At 32.2% G+C, this 12,781-nt stretch overlaps 2 protein-coding genes across 3 annotated transcripts in view; one reads left to right on the top strand and one right to left on the bottom strand.

Annotated features, from left to right (window-relative positions):
• Positions 1 to 250: 250 nt before the first annotated feature.
• Positions 251 to 5,223, bottom strand: LOC135840422 (annexin B10-like). Of its 2 annotated transcripts, none has more exons than XM_065356953.1 (8): positions 4,901 to 5,223; positions 2,894 to 3,070; positions 2,012 to 2,216; positions 1,798 to 1,871; positions 1,622 to 1,694; positions 1,355 to 1,528; positions 611 to 792; positions 251 to 500 (listed from the first exon to the last, which is right to left on the bottom strand). In XM_065356953.1, exons 1-8 carry the CDS (start codon positions 4,916 to 4,918, stop codon positions 444 to 446), a joined length of 960 nt encoding a protein of 319 aa, XP_065213025.1. In that variant the 5' UTR covers positions 4,919 to 5,223; the 3' UTR covers positions 251 to 443. The 2 variants fall into 2 exon arrangements, with proteins under 2 accessions (XP_065213025.1, XP_065213024.1); XM_065356952.1 differs by having other exon boundaries at positions 1,792 to 1,871; positions 4,901 to 5,222.
• Positions 5,224 to 11,804: 6,581 nt separating this feature from the next.
• Positions 11,805 to 12,781, top strand: part of LOC135839811 (uncharacterized) — a 40,130-nt gene continuing 39,153 nt past the window's right edge. The window contains exon 1 of the mRNA XM_065356023.1: positions 11,805 to 12,250. Coding sequence (XP_065212095.1) covers positions 12,069 to 12,250 — 182 coding nt within the window. The 5' untranslated portion in view covers positions 11,805 to 12,068. The remainder of the gene's footprint in view (positions 12,251 to 12,781) is intronic.

Below are 12,781 nucleotides of genomic sequence, written 5' to 3'. Positions count from 1 at the left end.
TTATACTAGTATGTCGAGTAATTCACTCTATTTTCGCGTTCATTTAGAGTTTTTATCCCTTTTGTGTACAAAATTCGCGTGATACGAGGTTCATTTGCTAATGGTTTGGATTAAATTTACGTTTAATTCGGCAGGAAGCACTTTTCTAATTTGTTTTCCTCGTATATTGAAATTCGCTATTTGATAGCACACGTAGGTAGGTAACAGGTACATATATCAACAAGGTGACTACAAAAATATTAGAACAATAAACATAATAAGCTTCTTTATTATTAGCAAAGTGATTTTTCAAATTTGAAAAAAAAAATCGGAATGGAAATACATATAAAGATATGTAATTAAATGCACGAGTATAGAATCTAAGAAAATAAGATTATAAAATATAAGTAGGTAAACTGTTGTAAAAATTTTAAAGTTAATTTTTTTTTAAATCTGTGTTCTTCTTAAGCTCCACCAAGTAAGGCAATCAAAGCTTTTTTGTAATCGCCCGAAGTTTCACTCTGCAACAAAATAAAAAATTAAAAAATGAACCAATCCCCAGATACCTAATAAAAAATTTTGTGCACGGTCTCGTCTTAATTTTTTTTTAATTGGGCTAAAAATTACTTACTTTAATGGCGCTTTCCAAAGTTTTATCGTAAAGTCTTTCGTATTCTCTTTTAATATTCTCCAAATCAATTTCGCTGCGACTAACGATGATTCTGATCAAAGTTTGATCATCAGTTCCATTTCCTTTCATGGCCTTATTGAGTTGTTTGGCAAAATATGTCGGTGGACTTTGGACACATTCAACTGAAAGTAGGTATTTAAATTGATTATACAGGTGTAGTGCTTAACCCTTCACTAAAAAGATTACAGTTAAGATCATGCATTTAATGAGTAGGTATCAGAGCTCGAAACGGTCCGAATACCGAATATACCCGGTCCTGAGTCAGGCGAAACCGGGACCGAGTACTACCCGGGTATCCGCTTTAACCGAGTACAATACCGTACTTGTATTCGGTTCAATTTTTGCTGACAGATACGGTCGGTAACCGAGTAGTCCCGGGTACTCTTGCTAGTGAATTACGTCACTCAATGCACTCATTCATTCATTTCTTATCATGTACATCACACAAACGCTTAATCAACACACACACGCATACAAATTCTCATCATTCGATCCAAACTTGAAATGAGTCATAGCTGATGCGTACGTCGTCAAAGGCCAACCCGGGACAGGATAGTACTGGTCCCGGGTTCGTCTTTATCAAACTGAGTACCCGGGAGTATTCGGTATTCGCTTCAACCGAATACGAATACGAGTATACCCGGGTACTACTCTGTCCCGGTTCGAGCTCTGGTAGGTATATACCGATAGCCAACATGGCAGTTTTCAGGTCTCCAGATAATTCGGAATTTAATGCCTGTTCAATGGTGTGACCGGATACAGCTTTATATTTCTCAAATACCAGTTTCAATTGATCGTAACTTTCGTGAGATAATATTCTATTGAAAACTTCTTCTTTAGTTCCGATTGTTCCTTCGCCTGTAATAATCGTATGTAAATCGTCATCTTGTGTAGATTCTTCATTAAAAATTAAATTAGGAAGTATATAAGTAAGTAAGTATCTCTATCAACCTGCTTTGAATAATTGTTCGGCTAATTCTTGAGCCTTATCAGCGTTAACTTTTCCAGGCGGATTGCGTACACCCTGCGTAGAAATTACGTAGAAAAACAAGTTAGGTATATTATGCAAAGAACAAAGATACGTATAAATAAGCAATGAAAACAAAGCAGGAGATTTTTACAGTTACAATGAAAGTTAAGAATTTTCTGAAATCGCCGGAGGTCTCGCTGGCCAAATGTTCTGCCAAGGGTCGATCGTACACTGGAAAAATTAAATATCTAAATTAGACGCGTGACACGTACCTACCTATATCTATATAATATCTAGGTATGTTTTTGCAATAATTGAGTAAAAGGCGTGTATTTTAATCAAACCATTATAGACATCCTTTGGCGACTTACATTTTTCATACATGTTGACTAATTCTTTCAATTCTTCGTTGGATCTCGTAACGAGAATCTCAATCACTGCATTACCATCCGTACCAACACCTTTGAAAGCTTTATTCAACTGTCGAGCTAAGTATTCAACTGGTGGAGTAATCAATCCTACTATCAAGCTTTCGAAATTTCCTCCCAATTCGCTTCTGAGATCCTTTTCAAGATCCTGTTTCAAATTATGCATTATTATAAAACATATAAAATTTCGTGATACCTAATCAAAAGTTGAAGATTTAAATTAGCTATTTGAATGGGATTGGGAACGTTCAGAGGGGACGGTCATCGCCGAACGATTGTGTAGAAGATATACCCACTTTTAAAATTGAAGAAACAGACTCATGAAAATTATTGAAATGATTTTTTATAGTGAACAAAAAAGTTTTATTACTTGAAATGGTCCATTTCAAAAATTGAAAGAGTAATATTTGCTCAAAAAATTCAGCAGTAAGTATGCCTCAATTTTTGATAACAAATCAAAATACCTTCCACAAAAGAACACGTTTTGTAAAAGAAAAAACTGGACAATTTTTAGAAAAAGTAGGTAGGTAGGTAGGTACTTATTTTTTTCATTTTTTTTTCTTTGAAATTCAAATGCAGGTATTTCTTGGTGTATTGTGTCAAAATTTCATTTTTGCAAATTCAAATTGTTCTTTTTCGATTTCCAAATTCAGATTTTTGATACAACTGAGTTTGAGATTTACCTATACTCGTACCTACCTAGACTTACTTATCTTTTCAACCCATTGAGTAGATATCGTTTCGAAATTGGTTGATTTGATTGGGAATTATCATTTTGGACTGTTACTATTCTCATCTGAATGATCTGAAAGGTCGAAAACTTACTCTATTGAGCTCACGCTCGAAATATTTAGCGATCTCCTGTCTTTGTTTAAGATTGCAACTGGTCAAAGTTGCAATTATTTTATCCTCGTCTGTTCCAAAACCTTTCATTGCATTTCTGAGAATGGTTCCGGATTCTGGAACGTTAAAATTGGGGTTGGCTTTAACCGTTGGAACAGTCTGAAACAAAAATTTGTGGACTTATTTTAATCTAGGTACCTATATTTACTTGTATGCGTATAGAGAGGAATAAACTGAATAAAAATAAATAAATGTATAACTTTTTTAGACGAATACAGAATTTAAAAAAATTATTTTCAAGTAAATTCAATTTAATAAAAAATTTTAGAATAAAAAAAAATTCTAAAAAGATTGTTGATACATATTTTAACCCACGCTCGACCCTACTTTTTTTGAGAGGTTTTGGTGGTAAAATTATAGGTTATATCAAGTTCATCATCCATAATAATAATATACTATAATTAATGTCAAATGTGTCATACTACTGGGGCTATTTTTGCAAATTTTTACTCCACTTAGGAGAAGGAAAAGGAGTGCTAAGAGCCTTGTGTGCCTAATTGAAAAATTAAAGCCACATTCGTATTCAGAGTTTCTGAAAACATTTCAGTTAATGACAGCATCGGTCGTTTTTCTGAAATTTTGACCCTTCGGAGCACTTTGGCGAAAGGGGAACCAACCTCTCGAATTTGAATGTACTGATACCCATCTTTAAAAAAGAGCAGATATTTCGAAATAGCACCAAAAGTTAAACTGATGATGAATTTTACATTATTTGAATAAAAAAAAAATCACAATATGTTTTTAAACCAAATTTTTGTTTTTTTAATCACTTTTTTACTTTATTTTTTAAAAATAAGGGTACTCTTGTAATTTTTTTCTATGTACCTAACATAAAACTATAGGTAATAAATTGTTCAAAGGAAGTTGAAATCAGCTTTCAAATTATAGGTAGATAGGTACTTATCAATTATCATTATTTTTTAATTTTGCACGATTTTATGAATCACAGCATATTTTCCTCGCAACAGAATTAGTCACTTGTGTAAACTCAAAAAGTAATGAGGTAATGACACTGTTTCAAAAATAATTTCAGTCCTTATCAAACAAAGTTATTACCATGTTTCACAAAATGGTTTCGCTTTCGAGTTATTTAGAAAAAAAAATTGAATAGGTACTACAATATCTAACACCAAACAGTTAAATTCTCACATAAAATGTAAAATTTTGTAAAAAAAAAAAAATGTTTTATTCATTATCACATTATAACACCACGACCTGAAATTAACAAAAAAATGTTGAATGACGATTCAAGTTTTATCACATTTTAAATATGATAGTCATTATTTCTTAGTCTGGTAATTTTCAAATCAAACTGATCCTTTTCCTCTCTGAACTTTCAGACTACGTGGTTAGTACATTACATCAAGAAAAATGTACCAAGTAGGTATACAGACTACAGCTAGACAGGCACATAACGCTCAAAAAATGTCGGAAATACATCACACACATAAATGATTTCAATAGTTTCGCTAAGCTAATTTGTATGCATAACGTCAATTTCTTTAGTCACCATTCGGTAACACAATGCAACTTACAACAGCTGTAGCCTATTTTTAAGGAGAACAAAATTCATTTAAATATAGGTTCAGGTGTAGAGTAGACTGCAAGAGTATACAGGCGCATAAAAAATCGAGTATTTTTCACGAAGCCGGTTACATCGATGAAATAATTATTTTTTACTTTTTTTTTTTAGAATATTTAAATCGTTAAAAAATCACGCGATTCGTTAGAAAACCATGTCATCAGGAAACTAGCCAATTTTCTCAAACCTAATATTAGAACTATTTTCGGTAAATCACGAACACTCGGTATGTTGTTAAACGTAATCGTTCATTGTAATTCGCCGGTTAAAACTTCGAAAATACGAATCGAATAATAAACCGATTATCTCGATAAGATATTTCTTAAAAATTAGATAGGTACACTTACTGGATAATTTTTATACATCTTGAAAATGTAGCAATTCTAAACTCGAATACACCAGAACAACTAAACAAAATAACCGGCAACGCGTAACTATTCAGTTAACCACAGTTAGTGAAACTGAGTACTTAAAAAATATTGGCGAGTGTACGATCATTCACAGCAGGCTATAACTAAACTGCGTGCTCGTACTGTAAAAATAAATTCACCACCCGAGTGGGCAAAATCAATTTAATGTCATCATTCGCGATGCAGTCTGTCAAATTGTTATCTTTGCGATAATTAGACACAAATTCGCAGATTACCCATGCAAAGTACTAAGTACATTCGATTCACGGAAATCGAACGAAAGTTCTGGTCGTTGTCTTAATATTTTAAACCTTGAAAAGCATCCAAGAGTGATTTTTGCAACCGCATTCATCACCGCAAATTAGTAATACCTACATCGTATAATGTAAATGAATTACATTGCATCCTTAATACGGAAGCTTCGGCACAATGTTATAAGTAAAATTGTATTGAGACCCACTGCTCGGGTATTACTTAATAACCGTAATAGGTATCTACAATTTCGAATCGAGATAATAATTCAAGTGTTTGTTAACATTACACAGGAATTTTTTCATTATTCTATTTCTCAAAATACAATGATCCTCATAAACGTAAACATGAACCATTTTGAAAACAATTCAATTTGTTAAGGAAAAGTCCACCTAAGATGTGACAAAATAAAAAAAAAAGTAGAAAAAGGTAAGAAAAACGACGGGAAAAAAGCCACTATCAAAAAGCAATACTTCCCTAAATTGGCTTTCTGCCAATGATTTAATTCCGAAAAGCAATATTGCATTCTTGTATCATGCTGCTGACCGCGCAAAATCACTACCCGATTCTTTGTTCGAATATATTTTTTTAAATGTTTCCTTATATATGGTACCTGTTTCGAAGACAGCCTTTTTTTCTTTTATATTAATACCGGTGCCAAGTATAGTCTCATTTAAAGTCTATCGTTTTCCACTTGTGAACGCGTCGTTGTTCCGGTGACCTGCTAAGAGGGTGCCATACTTATTTTGAAAAAGCTGCTGGTCATAGGCATTGGGAAATTTCTATAGATATAGGTAGAAATTCTGCAATGTTTTTGGATATGTACCCTCTACTTACATTTCATTGAAATGAATAACCAGTGGTAAAAAAAAATTACACGTGTTGAATGTCAAATTGTTACACTATCTAATCAGTTTTATTATTCATCACTTTCGTTCTGCTATTATTTAAAAATTTAAAATTAAAATAAAAATACTTTTCTGTTTCTCGAATCATATTGTGATTTTACAAATTTTAATAGATTCACTACGTGTTTAAATGTAGACGAATCAAATTATTTTTTTCGAATAAGTAGTCATTTTTTAGTCGGTAATTATAAATTTATACGCCAAATATGGAGAATTGGAGAAAAATGAAAACAGAATAAAAAAATAAAAAAATGTTATACTACTTAATTTTTACACTCCTTGATAACACTAAATCTGCAAATTATACGTTTATTGTGTAATGTGTGTTGCCTATCCAGCTAATCAACGGCGCAGCGTTTCAAAATGAATAAAGAAAGTTTATATGATTTTTAACACTTGAATGTATTTTTGATTTGAATTAGACTGATGATAAAAAACTGATCGAAGTTGAATTTCCAACCAATTAAAATCATAATAATGTGAGAATTATTCAAATTAACTTGAAAATCTGTAAAATTACTTTGATCGTTGAAAGGCCTTAGCTGGGTAAGATAAGAATCGATCTACATTTTTCCAGTGTCCTATTTTCAGTGATAAGAGTAAAAGGTATTAGAGCCATCGAACCCATCATCACATATTCTACCATCCTCTAGCCCTAGAAAAAAGTAACCTCAAAGTATGACATTTTTTTTCACATTATTATTATAGCTCAATCTGGGACATAGAAAAGTAGGTAGATATTTTAGTCAAAGGCTTCTGTGGCAGTAAACATCACTTTATGAGTTATCAAAAATTTTATTTTTTGCAAATATTTCTCAACGTAGGCATTCCCCAACTGTATGCAAATTTTCAGAATTTTTCAAGGGATCAAACCTGCATAAATGATCAAGTAAGAATTTTTGAATTGCATTTTTCACCCTAAGGATGGTCCACTTCGGTGCAAAAAATGTTTTCCAATTTTGTTCATTTGAAATATGTACATAACATAGTTATTTTAGTTCGTCAGAGTTCACTTTTTTTCAACAATAATCGCCGAATAAATTTAAATTCAAACTGACGGAAGAAAATATTGAAATGTGAGCCAAAATCAATTGTACGTAAGATCTCAAAAAACTTATTATCTGAACACTTTTTTTTTTTTTTAGCAATTGCTTCAAAATAATTAAAGGTTCAATAATCAGTTGAAGACTCTAAAGAACGGCTCTAAACTACTATCAGTCGATTAGGATGATCAAAAATAGTCTATAAACCAAACAACCAAAGCTTCTTACGTTGATACTTTTGTAAATTATGAATTTTTTGTATTTTCAAAAATAATCTTCTGGGAAAATTTCGGATTTCTTCTCAGATTTTGAAAATAGGACATGAACAGCTTTCCATGTCAATTTGATCAAATTGTGATTTCTTCTTGGAAAATTGGGTAGAATTTTAAGATTACAAACATTTCCTTAAAATCGAAAAATACACTTAAAAGCCAGAAATTTGGGCTGGTGATGTGCCTATGTACTTTTATCTTATCTCGATTTTTCTTTCCCCGATTTATAATTTTTTCACTAGTAACCTCAAAAGGGGGAAAAACTAGGTTTGAATTCTGATAAAAATTTACTGAGAAAGTTTACTTCGAGCAAAATACCATTTGAAAATTTTTAACCTACTTACTAGAGGTTTTCAAGGAAGGCAAATGCTTTCAGATTAAGTGATTTTTAGCTTTGAATTTCAATATCTACCACTTTTTTCCCTCTACCGGTGATTCTATGTACGAGGTACTGTACTTTGAATGCTCTTTCATGATCTTTTGGCTCTCGATCGAAATTTTTTACTAGTGGAAATTCTTTGCAATTCCCAAGTTCCGAAATACCTATAATACTTATTTATTTTCCAAAATCCAGCTCGCTGAGTCACCCCTGTTCTCAAACTACATAATAAAATAGTGGAATTTTCCATAATTTATTCGCATTAGTAGGCCTCTCAGATAACATCATACGTTTCCGTGCAAAAAATACTCAACAATATTTATACAAAGTAATCAAAAAACCATATTTGCCTGGGATTAAAGAATACATACTCAGGCCTATACAGCTCGACGACATACCGGAGGCGAAGAACATAATACACTTCAAATAGCTGAATTTACATTCAACGATCATCCTGCTCAATCATTCGTGTCTAATTCGCAAACAATTCGTGTACGATTTCAATTTTCTCACCAAGTTCAAAAGAATAATTTACACTTACCTATGTGTAGTGTGTACCTACTACCTATACTAGATCTACGTGTTTTATGAAACTGAAAAAATTATCTATTTGCAACCAAAGCAAATTTTGTAGATTGGCGTCGAGTGACGCGAGATGCCAGATCATCATATTCGTGAAAACATTTCATATTGTATTTCAATTGTCTTTGCACAAAAGTGTAGGTAGTCTAGGTGCACCTACAGTATGTATACTCGTATCTTGTACGTAGGGCATTCGTCACGAGTTTGTCTAAAAAATTTTCCATAGCTGAAGAAGAATTTCTCACAGGTATTAATCCAAGGTCAATGAAATCTTGCGCATTGTTGCCAAAAATTTCATAGGTGCTTTGTAATTGTAGGTATCTACTCATATTGAGTAATATAGGTACGCGTTACATGCATTTTCAAGTTTATCACTATAGATACACAGAGGTATTTTGTGTAGGTAGAGGTACTAGAAGATAAACAGTATGTAACGAAGATATTTTATAACGGTATTTACTCTTCTCATTCATAAACCACCGGTACTTATTTATCACGACCTGATGACTTGAAGATCGAATGTCCAAGCGGTATCTTTACTGTCGAAAAAGAAGACAATTGATTTAAAATCTGCGATAAGAGAGAGAGAAATACAAAAAAACGGGTTGTACTTGTCTAAGTAAGATTTACGACATATTTTTACCTACGTGTCTGTAAAATCACGTGATAAAATGATCAAGTTATCGGTGATTCACTGTTAGAGACAGACGCAGACGCAGACAGATACATAATTTTCGTCATAAATCGCGCTTCGAACGAACGATATGTTTTGCTTTCGAAAATTATTACACAGTGTTGTCAATCTCAATCGTCGTTTAAATGGCGAGAAAATGTATCTATTGAATTTTTTTTCTGTGGGAATAAATCACGTACGAGTACCTTTACTAAAGTATTGTAAGTTATTGCAGGTGGGCACACTTACAAAGACAAAGTATACAAATAGGTGTCGTGTATTAAAGATAGGTCATTTCCTCTGTTACTCCTATATACACGAATGAGTTCGAAATTTATACAATAAAATATGTAATACTTTATATCTTATTACGTAAATTGGATTGTTTATTCGATTACTTCTTTCTTTTTTATGATTTAAGTATTTTATAACGAAGTTGAATGGACAAACACTGATCGTACGAGGCACAGGTAGTGGTAGAGGTAGTCAAATTAATTAGGTATTCGGTGATTATCAAAGTAATATGCATCAGATAGGACGTAGGAACTTAATCCACAAATGGTCAACGATTCCAAAAATGATTTAAATAATCAAATCGTGATCACTCTATTACATTCAAGTTACTCACTTACATATATCAACTAAGGTGTACAATAATACTTAAATTGACAGTGAGTCTCCTTCACCTCAATGAATTACTTTTTCCATAATTTGTTTAGGGGTTTATTCGCGTATTGATGAGATTTTCGATTTCTTATTACTTTAATCATAAAATGAAGGACTGCTGCGTTCAAAATCTACTCAAGGGGCCGAGGAAGTGTCAAATTCTCATGAACGAACCACTGACCAGCAGTTTATTTCAATTCTATGTAACAAAAAAAAATTCCAACATACATACTTAGTTATAAATTGCATAAATATTTTGCTGATGAAAAAAAAAAAATCAAATAGGTAACGAATCATAATCGTATAATGTTGTTTCTAGTCGTGCTTGAACTACCTACACAGAAGTTTCCAGGTTCAATTTTGATACCTACCAGTTGGGAAAATAAAATTTCTAGGGTGGTAAGTTAAAAAAAAAAAAAAAAAAAACTATACCAAATTTCCGAAAATTGCAATCAGGAAGCTGCGACTCCTGGAATTATTTATTTTTATTTTGGTCATATTTTATCCATCACTGAGTATTGGAAACAACTTTGACTAACAAGAGGACCTCTCAGTCACCGATTTTGCTCTTTTTTATGCCAAAACATGGAAATGCAAATGATACCCCCAAATCCAAGAATTATTGTTCAAAAATTTAAAACCTATTCCACCCAATGAAAAAAAATGAATGACTGGTTATTACTCCAGAAAAACTAATCCTATTTCTCATCACATTTAAATTATCCCATTTATATACTTACAGCTTTGTCGTTGAATTGACTGGGAACTTTTTGGAAGTTGAAATTTTTCAAAAAATATTGAGTATGATTTCGAAGAATATTTGCAGGTAAACGTCAATCTGATGGGAAAATTCCGAAAATTTCAGCCCAATCGCATATGCATTTCCATAGGATATTCTTAGGACATTTTTAAGTGTTTACTTAGTGATTGGTACTTTGAAAAAGTCCGAATCTCAATTATTAACAACTTGGCTCAAAATATGAATGAACGAATTTGCTGAATACAACAAATCATTGCTGCTCAAATGATCAATAGATCATCTATCTGTCAATTTTTGAATATTGACAAAAATTTCATAAGAATTTATTCAATTTACCTACCTAGTTTAAAAAAGTCTTTTTACTCAAATCTCTTTCTCTATTTTTTTTTTTTTTTTTTTTTTTTTAAATGAGTCAGTCTCAAACGTCAAATTTTTTTTAAAAGGTCATCCAACACACAATAAGAAGCAAAAAAATGGAGTAGGTCGGTAGGTAATCATTTTTTTTTTAAATTAAAAATATGAAACTGTTTTTTGAGAAACTGAAATTTTTTTGGGGTGTTTGTAATTACTTGATTATTACACCTGTCGTGTGAGATTTAAATTTAATAAAATAATAAAATAAGAATATTTACAACATTTTTTATGGGTACCGAACAAAGTAAAATCATCAGATTGGGATGACATTTTTTCATTATTATGTATTAAAATATTTGAAAAAAAAGACAAAATTAGGAATATAGGTAACAAACTCTTGAATAGATTTGATAATCTCTTTTCTAATTACAAATTCACCTATTTTTTTTTTTCAATAGAATACTTAGGTACTTAAAAATGTGATTAAAAGAGTTTTCTCTTTTAAAGAGAATTTGCTTTCCTTTTTTCAACTTTTGAAAAACATGCGAATGACTGTTGTTAGGTAGGTAGGAATTGCTGCAGGTCACTGCAAACAGAGAACAATTCAACATTTCACGAAAAAAAAAATTTTCACGACTTGATAGGTAGATAATCACATGTGAAAATCTACACGTCACAACCTCACCTCGCCCGCTGACTGATCACCTGATCATGATCGAATAACGTGTACATTTTCATCATCTCCGCTTCCACCAAGCTCTATAGTCTCAGGCACAGGCAGTCGGGCTCACCGTGATAATTTACGTAGTCTAACCACAGGTGTTAATTTTCCTCCAGCATCTGAAATATAAAACCGGCGAATTTATAAATTACGCTAATTTTACTAACAATCGCAAGTCATTGGTTTCTTGCCGGTAATGGCAGAGCGCGCTAGAACAAGTTTAAAGATCACGCCACCAAAACGACTTAAACTCAGGGATCTTACATGTGTACAGTTACATTTAAGAATCAAACCAACGTTCCAGATCATATCGATAGTGAGATGCGTTTACGTGTTCGGCTTTCGGCGGCAAAAAGTGTTTCGCGATTCGTTCGGCTGTTCGGAGTTTGACGAATAAAATATGCTGATTTCGCGTAATACCTTGCATTATCGTTATTTTTTAAATTTTATTTGAATAATTGATTTTTTTAAATTTAATTTTAATTTTATTTTATCATGAAAGTGACTTTATATTTTTTCATTTTTATCATATCTTGGGTTTCGTATCGTTGCAAGAATTATACAGAATTTGAAAATTTTTTCGCCATAAGTGTGACCCATCAGGGTGAAGTCGAGAAATTTATTCGTTACAAGAATATCACGGCCAAAGAGTCATTAGTCAAGACACCCGGTGAAAGGTACGTGAAAAAATTCGCATTCGATTTAGCACCGGCAATAACGACGGCGATGGCCAATTCTCGCCATAATTTTAATTACCCGACTACCTATTGAAAATCTTATAATTTGTACGATCGCGTTTAATTACCATTACCGTGTACCTGCGAACTGAGATAACCTCGTCTTATCACCACGTTTGGAAAACTAGTTTAGAATCGAAATATCAATAAAATATATTTAAATTATTATCTCGACGAAGGTGGTTTTACGATCATGCCACTATTTTTGGGTTTATTCTGCGAATTTGAGGTTACGATTACGAGCTTTAATTCACTTAAGTGTACCTAAGTATTTGTCAGATACTCCTTACACTTTAGGTATACCTACTCTTGTGGTTATAATTAATTTTTCAATTCTTAGATTTTATGCTATTAGCAATTTTATATGTTGGAGGAGGTTTTATTTTGAACAATTTGTATGTAAAAAAATTGCAAATTTGGGAATTTGAATCGAACGTTTGAAACTTTAGGACGCTCCAAGCACCGAACAAA

The sequence above is a fragment of the Planococcus citri genome, chromosome 3 (assembly GCF_950023065.1).
Source record: "Planococcus citri chromosome 3, ihPlaCitr1.1, whole genome shotgun sequence".
NCBI lineage: Eukaryota > Metazoa > Arthropoda > Insecta > Hemiptera > Pseudococcidae > Planococcus > Planococcus citri.
Note: the sequence above shows the minus strand (reverse complement) of the source record. Positions and strands in the feature narration are given on the sequence as shown.